General features: G+C 36.4%; 2 protein-coding genes across 4 annotated transcripts; one reads left to right on the top strand and one right to left on the bottom strand.

The window, feature by feature from the left end:
• Window positions 1–5,881: 5,881 nt before the first annotated feature.
• On the top strand, window positions 5,882–14,841 carry LOC113667938 (glutamate receptor 1). Of its 3 annotated transcripts, none has more exons than XR_016184033.1 (15): window positions 5,882–6,035; window positions 6,620–6,754; window positions 7,157–7,399; window positions 7,693–7,898; window positions 8,346–8,393; window positions 8,505–8,630; window positions 9,199–9,327; window positions 9,812–9,916; window positions 10,145–10,267; window positions 10,544–10,738; window positions 11,116–11,473; window positions 12,228–12,586; window positions 12,806–12,976; window positions 13,249–13,408; window positions 14,004–14,841. XR_016184033.1 is itself a non-coding variant. In XM_089197632.1 (15 exons), the coding sequence occupies exons 1-15, from the start codon at window positions 5,945–5,947 to the stop codon at window positions 14,020–14,022; spliced, it is 2,472 nt and encodes an 823-aa protein (XP_089053758.1). In that variant the 5' UTR covers window positions 5,882–5,944; the 3' UTR covers window positions 14,023–14,841. The 3 variants fall into 3 exon arrangements, 2 of the variants coding, with proteins under 2 accessions (XP_089053758.1, XP_089053767.1); XM_089197632.1 differs by having other exon boundaries at window positions 12,228–12,590; XM_089197641.1 differs by lacking the exon at window positions 6,620–6,754 and having other exon boundaries at window positions 5,898–6,035; window positions 12,228–12,590.
• A 118-nt stretch (window positions 14,842–14,959) lies between these two features.
• Window positions 14,960–18,688, bottom strand: LOC113667940 (uncharacterized). The gene is made up of 7 exons (XM_089183831.1): window positions 18,646–18,688; window positions 18,427–18,514; window positions 18,042–18,108; window positions 17,710–17,764; window positions 16,754–16,845; window positions 15,750–15,799; window positions 14,960–15,492 (listed from the first exon to the last, which is right to left on the bottom strand). The coding sequence occupies exons 1-6, from the start codon at window positions 18,686–18,688 to the stop codon at window positions 15,755–15,757; spliced, it is 390 nt and encodes a 129-aa protein (XP_089039957.1). The 3' UTR covers window positions 14,960–15,492; window positions 15,750–15,754.

Below are 18,688 nucleotides of genomic sequence, written 5' to 3'. Positions count from 1 at the left end.
TACACCCTGAGTCTTCAAACTGTTCCTTTGGAAAGAAAAGGAAAAGGGATGACGGGCTGAAGGAGTTTTCTTTTTCTTCTTGCTGTTCCTCCTTTCTCTTTCTGAAGTCCATCCGCGGTTACTTTCTCAGAAAACGAGGCTTGGATACCAAGGCATCTAATATGGCGGAGAACTTGGGTCTCTTTCGTTGTCCCCTTCCAATCTTTATTTTCTTTTTATTTCACGGCTCGGTTTTAAGCGTAGTGAATGAGGATCTTTGGAAAATTCACTGCATCTCCCTGAAGGATCACTCTGTTTGTGAGACAAATATGTTTTTGCTGTTGGTACAAATGGTTTCTGTTTGTCGAAAGACAGAACTACTAGAATTTGAAAACTGGAGTTTATGGAAAGAAGTATTCTATTGAAAGAATTTGACGTGGACGAGGAAACGAGAAACTATATAAGACAAGTACATGGAGTAATTTTTTCAAAAGTTCATCCAGTTCCTCTGAAATATAAACCTTATTTGGTGGCTATTTCTCAAGAAGTATTGACGGACATTCTTGATTTGAATGATACTGTCTTAGAATCACCAGCATTCATAGACTTTGCTGCGGGAAATGAAATGATACCAAACTTAATTATGCTATCACATAGATACGGTGGACATCAGGTAAAGTTCCATCGTTCTCACTGTTTTTATTTGGGATCATATTCTTCTTTTTTTTTTTAATTTTTTTTTATTTTTAATTTTTATTTTTAAATTACAAACACAATGCTTACAATACAATATGAAACACCACTTACACTAATTACAATGCTTATTTACATTACTCTACTTACAGTCACTAATAATTACACTACTTACAGTATCCAGCTCTATTAACAACACAATCTACTAATTATGCCATTACATACAAAAAAGTACTATTTTCTTTTAACATTGCACAGTGACACATACCGGCGATGGCGACGCCCAGTTAATTCTCTAACAAAAATAAACTACAATAAACTAATAAACAAGGAAGAATATGAGATCTAAGTTTATGCATTGGTCTTCCATTCTTTTCCTTAAAAAAAGGGCAAACACAAAATTATATGAGAAATTCCCATCTAAGTTGAAAATCGCGAAGCTTTCTGTTTCTTATAGCAATTATTTTTTCAACTTGTTTTTTAACTTCAACCTTGTGCAAAAACAATCTAAATATTGGAGAGGTGTTATTTTTTCTACATTCCCAAATAGTCAATTTCCCTAAAATTATCAAATAATTTAACAGATCATTCCTCTGAAGTAAGCCAACCATAATATCTTTTAAAGACAAAATTAAATATTCGCCACTAAGATCAAACCACCAGACTGTAAATACGTTCCAAAAAGCTTGCACAAAGGAGCAGTTAAAGAAGAGGTGGTACAGATCTTCCGTATAGGTTCCACAAAAAGAACACTTGTCCGAATCACTTAACCCTATTTTGAACAATTTATCGTTTGTAAACAAAATGAAATTCAATACTCTGTATTGAAACGTCCAAACATACGTTTCGCTCGCAACAAGATAAGGAATAGAGAAAACTTCCTGCGCATTTGAAAGCTCAAAATCCGCTGTCAACTTTTTAAAGCCATTCGGGATTCTCGCTTTGCTTGTTATCATCGTAGGATAAAACTGTTTACACTTTGCAGTATATGCATTAAAAGATTTAGACTTATAATCAAAATTCATAGGATCGAGATTACCCGCTGTGGGGATGGGGCAGGAGCTTTTTGATTTCATATTAATAATAGAAGATCTCAAGGCTGTCCAAGTCAGGAAATTAGTGTTAAGTCCTTTTTGCTTAAAGAATTCATAAGAACGCACATTGTCAACATCGAACTGTAAATCATTCAAATAAGTTATGCCCTTGTCAAAGTATGTTTTATAAAAAACAGGTTTATTATTAATTCGTATATCCTTATTATTCCAAATTACATTTTGAGAATAATTCACATCAGAAAAGGAGCATCTAAAATCCGCCCACCATCTTAGAAGCTGTAAGTAAAACTTACTAAGACTTAACTCAAGATCATTTACATCATAGTTACATCTAAAAAGAAAACATCCTCCGTATTTTTTAAAGTTGTATTTGAGATAAGAAATCCAGGGCCCTTCCTTCTCATCTATGAGACGCGGAATCCAGGACAATCTTAATGCTTTAATATGTAGCTCAAGGTCTGTGAGATTCAGTCCACCATTCTCTAAAGTATTTATCACAGAAAGCCTTGTGACTTTATCAGGGCCTTTCCACAAAAATTTGTAGATCATTTTCTCCATCTGTTTAATAATTTCGGGTGGGGTTTCTATTATTGAGGAAACATATAATAATTTTGGGATTAGGAAAGATTTAATTATTGTTACTTTGCCAAATAGGGAGAGACCTCTGAGTTTCCATAAATTAATCATTTTTTGAACTTCATTTAATCTATCCTGGAAATTTTGTTTTATAACTTGTTCTTGATCACAGGAGAAGTGAATACCTAGGGTCTTAACACCTGTACACCACTCAAGGTCCAGAGGTGTTTCTAAAGAATTTTTGTTTTTTCCAACCCACATAGCTTTGGTTTTAGAAAGGTTCATTTTTAAGCCAGAACATTTTTCGAAGTCATTAAGGATTTGTATTACTTTTTCGACTGATGAAATATTTGCTAGAGTAGCTGTCATGTCGTCGGCGTACAACAGAGACCTAGTTTCATCTTCCCCGATTTTTATGCCTTCAATATTCTCATTTGTTCTTATAGATATCGCCATAATTTCAATGGCAATTAAAAATAAATAAGGCGACAGAGGGTCTCCCTGCCTAACACCCCTTTCTAGTTGAAAAGGAGAAGAGAAAAAAACCATTATTAAGAACACAACCTGAGAGGTTATTGTAAAACGTTTGAATCCACTTCATGAAGGAGGGTCCGAAATTAAAACACTCTAATGCTTTATAAAGAAATTCATGTTCTATGGAGTCAAAAGCTTTTTCAAAATCAATAAACAGTAAAACACCTGGTAACTGTAGTGATTCAGTATGAGCGATAATGTCTAAGATTGAACGAGCTGTTTCCCCAATAAACCTACCCTTCATAAAACCGGATTGATTTGCATGGATTACAGAGGGAAGAACATTTTTTATTCTATTTGCGATGACCTTAGTTGCGATTTTTGAGTCGACATTAATCAACGAGATTGGTCTCCAATTTTCCAAAAACATCCTGTCCCTTCCTTTTTTGTCGATCAAGGTGATGATCGCCTGCTTTTGAGAATTTGACATTTGCCCTAGCTCAAAACAATGATTAAAAACTTCAGTCATTAATTCACCAACAGAATTCCAGAAAATTTATAAAATTCAAAAGGAATTCCATCATTTCCAGGCGTCTTCCCCGTGTCAAAGGTATCAAGTGCTTTAACACATTCCTCTATGGTTATTTGACCCTCGCAGCTTAATCTTTCCTCTTGCGATAGTCGTGGAATATTCGAATTTCCAAGAAAGTGATGTAATGAGTCAGATTGGTCTACCTTCAATTTGCTACTATATAAGTTCTTGTAATACTCCGTAGCGGAATCCAATATTTTTTGATAGTTTTTAGTAATGACTCCACTTAAACAGAGCTTTCTTATGTGTTTCCTGGTGTAATTTCTCTTTTCTAAACTCAAAAAATATTTAGTACTCTTTTCTCCGTATTCATGCCACCTCGCCCTGGCACGCACAATTAATCCATTAGCCTTTTCCTCATAAAAATTTTCCAAGTCCGCTTTGCATTCATCAAGAATTTTTTCGACCTCCTCACAGGGGGCCTGCTGAAACTGTGCTTGAGCAATTTGCAATTTTCTTTGCAGCATTTCTTCTCTCTCCCTTTTGGTCTTAGCTACTTCTTTTGAGTAATTTATGCAAAAGAGTCTGACTTTATATTTAATCCAATCCCAAGCAACTCTCACATCTGAAAATTCCTCCCCCTCTTTTTTCCATTGGTCTAGCTTTTCTTTCATCTTTTGAACAAAATTTTCATCAGTCAATAAGGAAGTATTCATTTTCCAAAACCCCGGGCCTCGCTGACATTCTTCGATTTCCTGTAGATGTAAGAAAATTGCTGAGTGATCGGACCTTATTGCTGCAATGATGTTGACATCTTTAATCAAGTCCTGAAGTGAATTTGAGATGAGCCAATAATCTAATCTACAAAAAATAAATGGAGATTTTCGGGACCATGTAAAGCTTTTTGCTTGGGGATTTTTTACACGCCATACATCATGCAAATTAAATGTTGTTTGTAATTCTTCAATGCGTTCAACAACTTTCTTCCTTAATACCAGTATCCCACCTTTTTTGTCCAGTAGCGGATTAATGGGACAATTGAAGTCACCACCTATTATTATTTTATCTTCATAAGCGAGACCTTCTTTCCTTAGAACGTCAATTAAATGATCATAGAATTGCACAGCTTGATTATCATTGTTTGGACCGTAAACATTCACTAAAAAATATTTTTCATCATTGATTTGAACTTCAATACTAATATATCTCCCATTGGGATCAATGACTTTTTTAATTATCTTGCAATCAAACCCCTTTCGAAAGAGTATTGCAACACCCCTTGAACCACTACTCCCATGAGCGAGCTCCAGAGGGGCACCCCATTCAGCTTTCCATTGTTTCTCATTGTTTCCAGTTGAATGCGTTTCTTGAAGAAAAATAATATTTGCATTTTGTTTTCTGCACCATGCAAAAATTGCGCGTCGTTTCTTAAAATTGCTCAAGCCTCTAACATTTAATGAAAGCATTCTAAAATCACTCATTTCTGCTATGATTTTTCTTATTTGGTACGGAAAAAACCTGGAAGACCATTTGCCTTATAACACACCTTTGAATAATGATTTGCATCGCTCTACACAAAGAAACGAAAACACTGACACAAAAATATAAACACATAGTAAATAATTTAGCTTGGAAAATAATATCAAATTTCAAATTTTCATCTTTCCTCCTGAAGGAGTGTAGCATCCTTTCTCTCCCCTTCAGCCGCACTCGCTCCAAACCGATAAATATTAACTTAAGAACATGATTGACAGTTATTATGGCTTCCTAAAAACTTTGAAGCCATTTTAGATACTTTTCGAGCAGAGCGCGGAACGGCACGTCTTACTACCTCGAAGCCATGCCCAATCTCCAAGAATAAAAAAGCTGACGTTTTGAGCGTTAGCCCTTCGTCAGAGCGAAGGGCTAACGCTCGAAACGTCAGCTTTTCTGCTCTTTACGGTGGCCAATTTACGTTTTCAACTCACTTGTTGACGCTAAGTTACCTGTTACACTCTCCCACCGACGCAGCACCACAGTTTCTTTAGAAACTTAAACCTTTTGTTCCACGAAAGGATACATTCCTATTTGTAAACGGAGTCCTTCACCGAGTGTTATTAGCGCTTCAATCGAGTTAACAGGATTTTTTTAAAAATAATATACAGACAGGAATTATTAAAAAAAAAGAATCGATGAAGGTAAAGTAATACAAAATTTACCCACCCACTGCTTTTATTCAAAGCAGGACATTGGTTCACCCTGATATCTATCACAACTTCTTTGGCTGAATATTTTTTTTCAAGAGACGGATTCTTAAGTAGAATAAAATAGTTATGATTTGCTTAGCACACAGTATCAGAAGCACGCAATTTTACATCCATCGAATTTACTAGTACAACATATTTACCTAGAATATCAATTAAGATAAAGCGTTTCCATATTTCTCGTCATATGAAAATGCACTTCAGTGAACACTATACCTATCGAGACACCTGTAGGTAGGGTTCTCCATATAATAGACTAACTAATTTCATCAAAAATATTTATGACGTAAGTCATTAATCATTTATAGGTCCAGATACAGCAAAGTCGGCCATATGACAGCTAATATGTTAATATCGAAAACTTCGTGCTGTTGAAAGCCTGTTAGGCTAACATGGACGCACGAAACCGCAAAATGGTTTTAACAATTTTTGTTTCTAGCCTTGTTTTGTTAGCATCCGCAGATAAAAGAAATTTCACATGTGGTAAGTTATACAGCTACTCAGTCTATAAGAACATTCAAGATGTAAACAAAACCAAACCCTGAAAAAAAGCCATATAAAGTAAGTTGTGTAAAAGTGTAGTAGATGTTAATTGCGTTGATTAAGGAACTGTCCTAGTTTGCTCAATGTCATCGCAACCACTAACACCATCTTTCTACACCGTAACCACATCAAATGGAGGAATCATTTCAAACATGATATTCTCCAAGTGATCTATACCGTTTCGGGGGAAATTAAATTAATTCACTCTTCACCATTTTGTTTATCAAGCGTGTCAAAGTAAATTCTTTTTTCAACCCTAAATTAAACTAATACAGGGAATAAGAGAAAGTTTGGAAAATGGTCAGCCGAGTGAAAGACCACTTAATCAGAAAAAAAACCCTTAAGACATTGCAGTAAATTTAAAAGTAAATCGCTCAACCCTTAGTGGAAACAAAGGCAGAGAAAGCTGGTTTCCTGAAGTTCTGTAGCCGTGCAAATCCTGCATGTTCTTTGCCGGTTTTATAACTTGAATTTTGTAAAATAGGTTTTCACCGTATTTTTCTTTTCTCCTTGTGGCCAAATAGGATTTATAAATAATGGAAATGCAGAAGAATCTGAGGCATTGAAGTTTGTTGTGTCCCAAAGTAACACAAAAAACAACATCTCAATAACATTAAAGGTTTTAAATACATCAACTTCTGTAGGTCTATTTGACCAAGGTAAGAAATCTAGACAAAGGGTATATCATTCTTTCTACGAGTTCTGGATAATAACCTCCATGTAAATACCATGCACTCTAACATGAGGCATCAATCATGATTCCACTAAAACAACAGAATGGTCCTACAACCTTATTAAACCTTATTATAAATTCAAAACTCTATGTTAGTTCTACCCAAACTAGTATAGGACAGTTTTTCATAACAGGTACAAAGAAGGATAATAGCTAAGCCTGATGGTTTCGTCATCATTAGCAAGAATTAAATAAAAGGATAAAGAACTGGCATGGGTACAAGACAACTCAAATATTTAATTACCGTTAACAAAATTAATTTAAGTGGATGACAGATAGCTGGCATGGATACAATTTAGTTTAACTGGTTAATTATCATTCTTTGCAGCTGTTTCGGTGCTTCGCCAACAAAACGTCACGATACTCGTTGAGGGAAGCCATTCAAAAGTCTCCGCATGCGCAATCTCTTTGGTAATGGGTGTTTCTGTCATTCGCCTCCATGGAAGCAACGGACAGTTTGACCAGTGTGAGAATGTAGTGGATATGTCAGCAGGATACAGATATTTCGCGCATGCAACATTTGATGCGTTGAGCTTACTGAAATGGCGGAAAGTTCTACTGATCTTTGATGGTAATTTGAAATAAACTAGCATAAGGTTATGACAGAGAACCTATTAACCAAAGTGAAAAATCTATATACCTGTAGTGTTGGACCCGAAACCCCACAATTCATCCCATGAAGTGCATCGCTCATGTTATCTTACCCATTACTTCTTATTGTGATGCAACCCTCCTATCCTAGAGTTTTCTTGCCAGGAATCTTCAGGCTGTTTATTCCTACTTTCCAGGAATTTTTTTAGTGAACAGTTAAGCTCATGTTATGAAACTTAGCCTTGATGCGTTTTGTTATGTCTGTTGACACAGAGAGTCGCTTCTTTGAGGCTGGATATTTCTACTTCAACTATAAGAAGTCAACACTCATCATGGATTTAATTCAGGTGCCCGAGACAAAATACGCTGAAGACAGAGAAAGAAAAATATGGCAAATAACAGAACAGATACAAAGCTACCAACCCGAAAGTATTATTCTCTACACAGGGAAGGAAAACACAGATATGTTATTGCAACTGGTGAGGGAAGTATTCAAAAATCAAAACTTATTAATTTGACTGATTAAGTGCCAGCGGATGCGACGATCACTGACACAACATTACCGGTAGTTGTAACAATTGTCTTTCTTTTGTTGTCTTTTTTTTTCAACGAGGAAACATTTCTCATTTTCACTCTTGAGGACGATCTCACAGTACGAGAGTTTGGTTATTATGCAGGATCTACTGTCACGGTTTGATCTTCTTTTTTAGAGTATTCTTGCGAACTCTCTGGGCCTTCAGCAGTCTCATCCAAAAAATATGAGCTGACGATATGTTATCAGAATTTCTACTCTCTATCATTACCAGAAAACAAAAGATTACCTCTTGCAGAAGTATATTAAGTACTTTTGGGGAAAAAAATCTTTCAATCAGCAAAAGTTCAAAGGAGTCATACGCAGTTACGGTTTTTTATTTCATTTATGTTAGGTTCCTCGTCAAAGGCATTTTCCGTATCAGTGGATCCTCCAAGAACAGGTACCAAATAACTTGAGTATGTAGCACTTGAAAGCATGAAGCTCTTCATTAATTATAAGTGAAATGTTATTGAAGACTCTGATCATGAATTTGACTCGTTCGTTTGCACAGGTATCTCAACACCAGAGAAGTCTTCCTGACAATGTAGTCTTGGCATTTAAGCTTCCATACGAAAGCAGCTTTGTTAATAAACTCTTTGGATCAGCAGAACAAGAAAAACTCAAATACATCAACAAGGTAAAATTGTTGCAAACTTAGGAGTCATGACATTGTTAGATAAATAAATCTTCTCTTCGCAGTAATGATTATCAGATTTTCTTACAAATTAAATGGTGGTCTAGTTCACATGCAGTTATTTGGGTGACCAACCATGGTCTTCAAGTTTTATTTATACTTCATTTTTAGCTTTACAGATCTAGACAACAGTAAAACTTAACCTTTTCCCTGTCAAGGGACTTTGACTAACATATTGAGTAACTAGTTAAGTTTGGTTAACAGTAAAACATTCAAGAAGCTGTCTACCGATCGCTCTTTTCTTGTTGATAATATTTGTTGCAAGATCACAGTCAAGCATCTTTTGATGTCCATTAAAAATAACAAGATAATTAAATCAATGTCAACTAAAGAAATAATAGGCGAGCTAAAGTGAGTATCTCATATACCTATGCAATATGACAATAGGCCAGCGCGAGTTTTTTAGCTAGCCAGCTTACAAGTCTTACAACGATAAAACAGTTAATCACTCTTTTCACTTCTGTTCTGTCATCATGGGGTTTCTATAACTAAATTCCTAATCTTTCCTCAGGATTATGTTGCTGTGGCACACGATGCAATAAACGTTATTACCGAAGCTTTAAATGAGAAGCCATGTCTGTCACTGAATGGAAAAGATAGACTGTTACCTGATACAGAGATGTTTAACTGCATGAGAAAGGTGATAAGTCTGGTCTGAATTATTAATTTCTGTTCATGAAGCACAATTGCTTGTCTCTTTTAGTCTATCAATTTCCAAAATTGTCGAAATTGTCTTCAGTTTGAAATTTCCGAGTTCAAGTTTCGAGAAGTGTATTTTTTATCGGTGGATCTTCCGAGGAAGCCATTGTTTAGCGCGTTTAATTTCAAATTTTTGTTCCAACTGTTTACCACGTGCGTGTGCGTGTGTGTGTGTGTGTGTGTGTGTGTGGGGGGGGGGGGGGGGAGGGGGGGTATCTTGATGTGCGTTGTTCCCCTAGTACATCACGTGATGGAAATTCTAGGAGAGATCGCAAAAGGGTTGTATCAGCATTCTCAGATTACTCTGCCATTTGCACCGACTCCATACAGGTCTTTCGATATCACGGATTACTAGTGGAGTTTATGTGATTTCTAAAGAGGAGTTACCTGATCTTTGTATGTGAAGTTTGTTTCTCTTTTCTAAGGTTAAATTCAACGGTATGACTGGGTCTGTGCAGTTTGATAACAGCGGAAGGCGAACAGACGTCTCTCTGGAAATCTTAAATCTTCGAAATGGTTCTTTCGAAAAGGTAAGATGAAGTTGATCCGATTGAAAAGTATGGGTTTTATTTTATTAGGTTACCCACAGATGCAGCGACTTAGTTTAAATACCGAAAGGAAATACGTCAAAATGATAAACCTTCGGCCTGTCAACTTCCATCTCGAGTCCCCTCCTTATTTCAAAGTTTCACACAAGTTACCATAACTAACACTTTCCAGGGCAGCTCTTCGTATGTTTTTTTTCTTTTTCACTGTAGATTGGTTGTTGGAATTCAACGGAACGAGCAGTTCTTTTTGAAGATCCACTACCAAACACTTTACCAGGATCGTCAAGTAATGGAGAAGTAAACGGCAGACATTTTAGGATTGTATATGTTGAGGTATTTGTATTAAGAAGATTGCAAGTGCGTTGAAAGGTATTATCATTTACCACTGGAAGTAGCTTGGTGATTATATTCAAGAAAGTTTGTATCTAAGTAACCAACTGTAATAGGCCTCTATTTTTTAAGCCTTGCGGCAATTTTCAAACAATTTAGTGCCGGTTATGTCATGGCAAACTGAAATCAAATATAATGAATTCAGTCTCTTGGTAAATTCTATCTCTCTCTAATGGCGTTAGTTTAACACTCTTTTTTCCTTCGTGAAAAACAAAATAGGATCCACCATTTATAATGCCAAAGAAGAATGGAGATGGGACGATTTCACTTCAAGGATACTCTATTGATCTTCTCAAGGAGCTGTCTCGATCACTCGGGTTTACATATGAAATGTATCCTTCGCCAGATGGATTTTATGGAACAGTGACGGAAAATGGAACTTGGAACGGCATGATAAGACAGATTTTAGACGGGGTAATTAGCTGAAAAGTTGACTCTCTTCTCCAAAAGCACCAGATGTAATATTAACTTTTTACAGTACATAAAATCATCGTAACTCAGATGACAACCACCCTAATTAGTAAAAGGTTCAAAAGGAAACGCCTATAAAGAAATAAACTCTAGCTGACATTGATGCCCGTAAAAGATAAACAGCCACCAGATCAGACCCTTTTTTAAGGTAGGTGGAAGGCAGCGCAAAGTGTGAGTGACGAGCGAGGCATCAAGTGCGAAAAAAACTGAATACCAAAACAAATCAGGGGTAACAGTATGACAGTGTACCGCTAAAATCCCTGACTTAGATCTCAAAAGTTAAACTGACGACAAAAACGTTCACTTTTGCCTTCTTTAAGAATGCGAACATGGCGGCTGGATCGATTGCCATCACTGAAACCAGAGAAAAGGTGGTGGATTTCACTGTTCCGTTCATGTATTACACAGACGATCTACTGGTGAAGAAGACATCAACAGAGACAACCGATTTATTGCAGTTCATGGATCCATTTGAAAATGGCGTCTGGATCGCTACTCTGGGAGTAGTGGCACTCATCTCTATTGCTGTCTTCGCAGTGAATTACTTCAGTCCTTATGGATACAAAGATGAAAATGGTAGAGGAACATCAGAGGAGTTTAATTTCTTCAACAGTATGTGGTTTTCTTTGGCCTGCATGCTGCAGCAAGGAGGAGATAACACACCGAGGAATTTATCAGGTAATGTTAGCACAGATATCCACACGGCAATGATTACTACTCATAAGGTGAACTACAGATATAACGCGTTCTTCCATTGGTTTTGCGTGCGAAGGAGAAGCCAATATAACGCGGTATTCTCATCACTTTATCGTACATTCTTGCGTTTTTTGTGGTCTAGAATGAAGACTATGGTAGGCTAAAATGTATTTTAGCTCGCTCTCTTGTACGCTTGCTCGATTGTTCAGACTGTTACTTTCTCAAAACTAGACAATAAAATAATATAGTGATGGCTTCTCAAAATCACTCATAGTTCAAGTTCTTTTAACCCGTTAGCGCGTTCAGTACCAAAGGTATTACTCATTGGTCGTATCTTGCTCACAGATCACTATATATATTATTTCGGGCTAATAGAGATAATAAGAATTCGGCTAAGCCAAGGATAGAGAAAAGGAATTTCATTTTTGTGTATCAATGAAAAGTCAGTTTCATGTATATTTGATAACAGCATTTACTGGTATTTTCATTTCTTTGTCATGCTCTGTGGCGCATTTTGCGGGCTAAAATGGAGATTTGTGAAGAGATTTGTTATTTTTTTCCATTAGTTATTTTATCAACGTCTTCCAAAGTGATAAAATAGTCATACAGTTATAGAGTAATACAGCCTAGAGGCTCCGGCTAAAATGACTATGATTCGAAACCAAATCATATTTAAGCCCGCGAACATGAACCCCATTGTTTTATTAAATGCGAGTTTGTCCCTATTTCACATCAGGTCGAATTCTGACCGGTTGCTACTGGTTCTGTACTCTTATCTGGGTCTCAACTTACACAGCCAACCTTGCAGCGTTCCTCACTGTGAAAAATGCAGCTCAGCCGATCAACAGTCTGAACGATATTTTAAAAACCTCCTACAAAGTGGCCGTTGTCTCTTCCACCAGCGTTCATTCAGCATTTAAGAAAGCTCAGTACGAGCCGCATAGGAAGATTTGGAATAGAATCCAAGCGGAAAAAACATTGGTTAAAAACGCACAAGAAGGAGTCCAGTGGGTTCGAGAGAAGGATAATTTTGCATTTGTTTATGACGGACCAGTCCTTGATTACCTCGCCATGCAACGGCCATGCGGCCTCAGGGTAGGTAAGTGAAATAACTTGAAAGGGCGTGGTCAAAATACCAAAAGCTGTAAGGCTCTCTTGTGGGATTGAATTGGTTAGAATCATCACTGGACTTTCACAGCGAGAGAAAGGGTTAAGTGGCCAGGTATACGACATGACTATTTTTCAGATCCGTCAATAAGCGTCTAAATCAGTCTCTGACAGTTCTCTAAAATTGTGCCTATTTGTGATTTTCAGTTCTAGGTCTGACCTCGGCCAGAGGTTTTGCCCTGACTTTTAGAGCGCATGACCCTCACACTAATATATTTACGCTGACTATTCTGCACCTCCATGAGAATCAGTTTCTGGACTCACTGAAACGCAAATGGTGGGATGATACCAATGCTTGCTCTCAGGAACAAGATACAAGTGAGTCAATAAGGTTTTTAACCACTTCAATGCTTAAACACGGGCACTGAACTAGATATGCACACATCTCATCACTGCTTAAGACCATTACAGGGATTTACATCCTCCTATTTACTTTCGTATGATGACAAATAAAAAACTAGTCTACACTTATTTTCGGAGGATGTTGAATGAAGGTCTTGCTTGACGTTGGTTTTTGTTTGTTTGTTTGTTTGTTTTCGTGATCTTTTGTATTTCTCTTACATGAAGATTGTTAAAATCCGTATTTACAGCTTTGTCTCGTAAGCGAATCAGTCTAAAGAGCATGCTGGGAGTTTATATTGTGTTGAGTGCTGGACTAGCAGTTGCCTTGGTGACGCTTGCTGCTGAGATCTACTGGAAAAGAACAGCTAAACACGTACTGGCAAACAAAGTTCAAACAGGGAACAGAAGGTTGGTTCGATTGTTTTATCAAGGCCTTACAATTCAAAACCTTTTACAAAGCATGAAAGCTAACCTTAAAAGGACTTTAAAGGTTGATGATAAAGAATTTGAGTAAGTTAACTTCTTCCATGTACCAACGTGCATTAAACTGAATGGGTAGTTTAGTGTTAACAACTGAGTTGAAAACGTAAATTGGCCACCGTAAAGGGTAAAAAAGCTGACGTTTCCAGAGTTAGCCCTTCATCAGAGCGATACAACTACTCAGTTATTAACACTAAATTACCTGCTATACTCTCCCACCGACGCAGCACCACAGTTTCTTTAGAAACTTACCCCCTTTATGCATTAAACCGAGTTGAACATCAGTACCCTGGGCAATAATTCAACGTAGTGACCAGTTTAGAGAGACAATTGTGAAAAAGTAGATGAATAGTAATTAGTTAACGTAATTATACCGACAGTAAGTAGTCATCACATCTGGCATTGACGCTGATTCAAGCCAGAAATACAATAACACTGTATTACTCTCATTAAACATCCTACCAGCAAGTTTGTGGCTAAAAAAACAACAATAAATAATACAAAGAATTTATCTTGTTTACAGGCCAACAAATTCTGCGTGAAGGTCTAACTGCACCAGTAGGACTTCAGCAGACTGACTAACATGGAATGAACCTAAATTCTGTAAAGCGAATAGCCCAAAAAGAAGGAAATATAAAGATCACTTTGTTTGGAAGTCTGGACTAATAACCCTAAGCTCTGTGGTGCTGAGCACTGTTCCTATGCTAAGTAAAAAAGCTAATAGATGACATCGAAACTGTAAGAGGAACAAACTTGCACAACTTGCTTCATATTAAGTGACCTGATAAAGCTCTTAATAAATTTCCACCGTTTATGACTCAGTTGAAAGGTACAAGGATTAGTATTGATCATGTGTTTATAAACGATAGTCTCTATTTGACGCGAAAATATGTTCATTTTTCTCCCGCAGATTGTTCGAAATATAATTTTCTGGATGATTGAGGAAGACAGTCAGCTTTTTATAATATGTTTGAACTCTTGGAGTATCATCACAGGATTTTAAGTAAAATAACTTGAAATAACACAAATGTTGAGCTCCTACGTTTTAATTAGTCTGTTACACGTCTTTGGGTCCACACTATCAACTCGCAGTGATACATAGGAGCCATACAGTTATCTTTTGATTTAGGTCAGCAGATATTCAAGCTAAGGAGTTGAAGGTCTGTATGTTGCAAGAAGTTTCCAATTTTTTAAACTGACATTCTACCCTTTTTCAATGTAGACATTTTCTCTTTGAACACTGAGGTTAGTAGCAACATTTTTACAACGTCAAAAAAACTACTCTACATCCTGAAACATCAACAACGTTACATTGATTCACAATTGAACAGATGGGAAATAAATTATGAAATTGCTTGCAACAAGAAGTACATTAAGTCGCAGTTCATTCTTTCATTAAAATTTTAAGCAAAATGACATGCACAGTTCATGGACACACCCCACTCCTATAAAACTCGATGCCACCCTGAGACATATTGTGCCTACAGGACCTACAAGGAAATATTCTGGTTATCAATAGGATTTCTTATATATAAAAAAAAGCATAAGACAGAGCAGTCTCTTAAAAGTTCATTTTCACACCGTTGAGGATTGCCTGTACCTTAACAAACTAATATGTTGATGCAAGTTAGTGTTGGTTTGAAAGAACCTTTTTTCCACAAAAAATGATCCAACTGATCAAATTTGATGTTGATTACCACACATCAAAACCTTAAACTGAAGTAGCAAAAGTTGTCAAAGGTGACATCATCAATGCGTTAGTTCCTTAAAAGGTCATGACTAAGAATCAATCGAAATACATGTGCAATTCAGCTTACAATGTAGAGTATTTTCCAGTATGTTTATTCACTCTTGCTGTGCTTTTGCTGCTTGTTCAGTATGTTTTATTTGGGGATTTACATCTGAGACAGGAAGTGAGGTCTTCCTTTGTCATCAGGTCTGATTGTCAGAATGTCACATCCAGTTTCAGTCACTAGTAGGGTCTGCTCAAACTGAGCTGACCTCTTGCCATCCTGCAAGGAAAACATGTTGAAGTCGTCACCTGTGTTAAGATGACATAAATGTGCAGTGACAAGCTACTTTTTTAAGTCTGTCAAGAGGATTCAAATAGTTACACTCACTGGGCTCATATATAAAAGAGAGCCATTATCAAGGCACATGTTTCTGTCATTGTCCAAGGCCTGAGGTTCTTCAGAAGGCAAAACCATCTCATTCACACTCAATTACCTAGGGTTAGAATACATTGCACAAAAACTGTTTCTTAACACACCTGTGTCACGGCAGTCCAGTTGTCAGGCCAGATCTCATCTTGCCAAGTTCCTGGAATTTTGTCAGAATTAAGCAATCAAACCATAGAATTGATTTAATTGGAAGCCACTGTATCACACCAGGTGGGCTTCATTGATCACACCTTTGAGTGGAGTTAATATAAATAATTCACGCTACAGTGTTTGTTTGAAAACTTTTCTCCCTAGTTGTATAAGTTTATTGCTAAAACACACAAACAAACCAAGGAAACTGCAAAGGAAAAGACAAATAAACAAATTTTCAATGGAAAAAAAAAAAGACAAACCAACACAAACATCCAATGTAGAAAACTAAGAGGTGTAACTGTAAACCAATACTTTAGATATCAAGACTCATGTCTTATATATACCAATAATTACCCAAAAGTGTTTCAATAACCCAACAATGATGTAACGAGTACCTTGTGAAATCATCGGTTCAATGGTAAATGTGTGCAGGTTTTTACTCTGAATTCAGAGGAGGGAGGATTGGTGACAAATACTTTCGAAATCAACATGGCGTCCTCATAGGGTTGGGTCGTCACGTTCGTTTGTTTGTAGTGGATGATGTACTGTCAAAACTAAAAGGTTTTTCGTTTAACATAGAAAAAGTAAAAGAAGTAATCGTTCGAATAGGGAGTTCTTTACATTTTCATAGAGAAAGATTTGTTCCTTTCTTCAAGTAAGAATAGTGATCGTGTTCACAAGCGTTTCGATCTAGTTGAAGTTATTACCTGAATAAATGTCTACGTTCTCGCCGTTGGATCTTATTGAAAGTGACATGTGAAGGTGAAATTTTTTATCAGTATTAATTAGTATACCTTTTATATTGATGTTTCTCACTTATAATTATTGTGCGAAATGACCGCTAAGAATTGTGCGAACGGTCCAAAACTTGTGCTAAAAGACTTGTGCGAAATGTCCTGTATATAACAACCTCATACTACATGTACAAAACCTACACCAACAGGTAAAGAATAAATCTTACCCTGCATACCACCTGCATCTTCTCAATTTCCTCGTCATTCAGAACTCTTATCTGCATGCTTTGCTTACATTTTATCTCTGACAGAGGAACACCTGGTGGAAAGATCAAGTACATAGCTAGTCATGCATCTTTGCTTAATTGGTTAACTCGAAAAGCAGTTCTCTGATGTCACTTTAGGGGCAACCAAACTACAGTCCAACCTGTACTAGCAGCACCGTAGTAAGCAGTCACCCTGTATTACGCAGTCAGTTGTTAAAGTCTTGAATTTTTTTCTTGTTCATCACTGTAATTTTTAGTTTTAGCAAGCTGTCACCTCTATTAAGCAGTCACAGTCACCCTTTACTCCAAGTCTCAACCACTGGTTTTCAATTGTCCCCCCCTGCACTGAACAGAAACTGAAAGCAGAACCAATCAAATAATACTAAGAATAATCTTTCAAGTAATTTTTAATCCATGTTTCTCTACCTTAAATCAAAGTATCGGTAAGTACTATTTTTGAATGAGATTCTGCACATGAAGTGGTTAATTATGACATGAAGTGGCATTGTTTTTCTTTTTTTAGAATACCCCCACTATGTAATACCTGTGTTAAGTAGTCACCCTGCCATTCTCTATGGGTGACCATTGATTACAGGTATCTCTTGTTTGTATGTTAGTTAACTCTTCAAATATCACATGGAAGAGCTTGAATTGGCTAGTAAGAGTATTTGTTTATTCATACTGTATGATAATCACGAGGGAAACAATTGGAAAGTTGTAACTTAGCAAAGAGATCTTTCTGATTCCCCATTGTTCAAACTTCTCTTCTAAGAAGTACAGCTTTGAGCATTGAGTCAAATAAATACTATTTTTGCATTCATTCAAAATCAAACAAACTATAAATCCAGTGACTGCACCTCATTTAGTAGAAGTTCAGTATTTTAAATCTTTGATACAAAATCAATTTGATTACAAACCATTCTCTGCATAGTTAGGTTTCTGGATGTGATCAGGAACCTCTCGCCTTGGAGACTGAAAATAAATGTTAATTCATAATATAAATTGTACAAATGTAATATATTACCAAAGGCTTTTACTATAAATAGTTCACCTTTTCCTTTTATTTGCACCGTTATAAATTAAAACAGATGCCTTTTAATTTAAGTAAGAACAAAAAAGTGGAAGAAGTGGGGAAATACTGGAAGTTCTCATTACATTAAAATTTCACAAAATCTGATCACACTGTACTGTTAAAATGAATTTTCAAATCATCCCAAAAGCTGCTTCAAACAAAAGCAAAATATATTACCAAGTACTTCTTGGTCTTGTTGACTAAATCCCGGAAATAATTTTCAATGACAAAATCCACAACTTTTCTGTGAGACAAAAAAATTACCTTATTAGTTTAATTAAACAGTGAAAAATAAAATTGATACAATGCATGTGGGCACAACTAATAGGCAGAGGGCTTAGTGGTAGTAGTTGACATGAATATAATGGTAGAGTATTCAAGCACAATCAATTATCTGTTTCAAAATACCATGTACACAACATTATCAGAGGTGCCTGAGCCACAAAAAGAAGACAGACAAACCAGGGCACCATTTTGAACTTAGCAAACTATCACAAACTTAAAACATACATTAATGAGATATGCTTCAGGACATACACAAAATGAACAAAATGCTTCACACCTAAGAAGAGCTTCTTCGCTCTTGTGTTTCAAAATTTCTAGAGACCCAATTCTAAACCAAGATTTCGCTAAGCATAAAACAATCGCAACTGAAATAAAAGAACATGTTAAGTATGTTAGATAACTGAACTGGAAAGAAACTTCTGCTTCTCATTAGTGTTCTTCAATTTTAAGCAATCTGAAAATCTACTTTCCACTTAAATATGCACCTTTTTCTTGCCTTGGATGCCCATAATAGAACTGATCCCTTCAAACAAGGTCAT

Source organism: Pocillopora damicornis, chromosome 1 (assembly GCF_964200805.1).
Source record: "Pocillopora damicornis chromosome 1, jaPocDami1.2, whole genome shotgun sequence".
NCBI lineage: Eukaryota > Metazoa > Cnidaria > Anthozoa > Scleractinia > Pocilloporidae > Pocillopora > Pocillopora damicornis.
The sequence above is the reverse complement of the archived record's forward strand: the minus strand, read 5'-3'. Positions and strand labels throughout refer to the sequence as shown.

What these genes read in the sequence shown, in the direction of transcription:
- LOC113667938 (XM_089197632.1), top strand. Translation starts at nt 5,945, where the DNA reads ATGGACGCACGAAACCGCAAAATGGTTTTAACAATTTTTGTTTCTAGC. An exon ending in AACTCAAATACATCAACAAG is followed by an intron (nt 8,631 to 9,198) that starts GTAAAATTGTTG and finishes ATCTTTCCTCAG; the next exon opens with GATTATGTTGCTGTGGCACA. An exon ending in TAAGACAGATTTTAGACGGG is followed by an intron (nt 10,739 to 11,115) that starts GTAATTAGCTGA and finishes GCCTTCTTTAAG; the next exon opens with AATGCGAACATGGCGGCTGG.
- LOC113667940 (XM_089183831.1), bottom strand. Translation starts at nt 18,688, where the DNA reads ATGACCTTGTTTGAAGGGATCAGTTCTATTATGGGCATCCAAG. An exon ending in AGCGAAGAAGCTCTTCTTAG is followed by an intron (nt 18,109 to 18,426) that starts GTGTGAAGCATT and finishes TTTGTCTCACAG; the next exon opens with AAAAGTTGTGGATTTTGTCA. An exon ending in AGATGCAGGTGGTATGCAGG is followed by an intron (nt 15,800 to 16,753) that starts GTAAGATTTATT and finishes ACAAAATTCCAG; the next exon opens with GAACTTGGCAAGATGAGATC.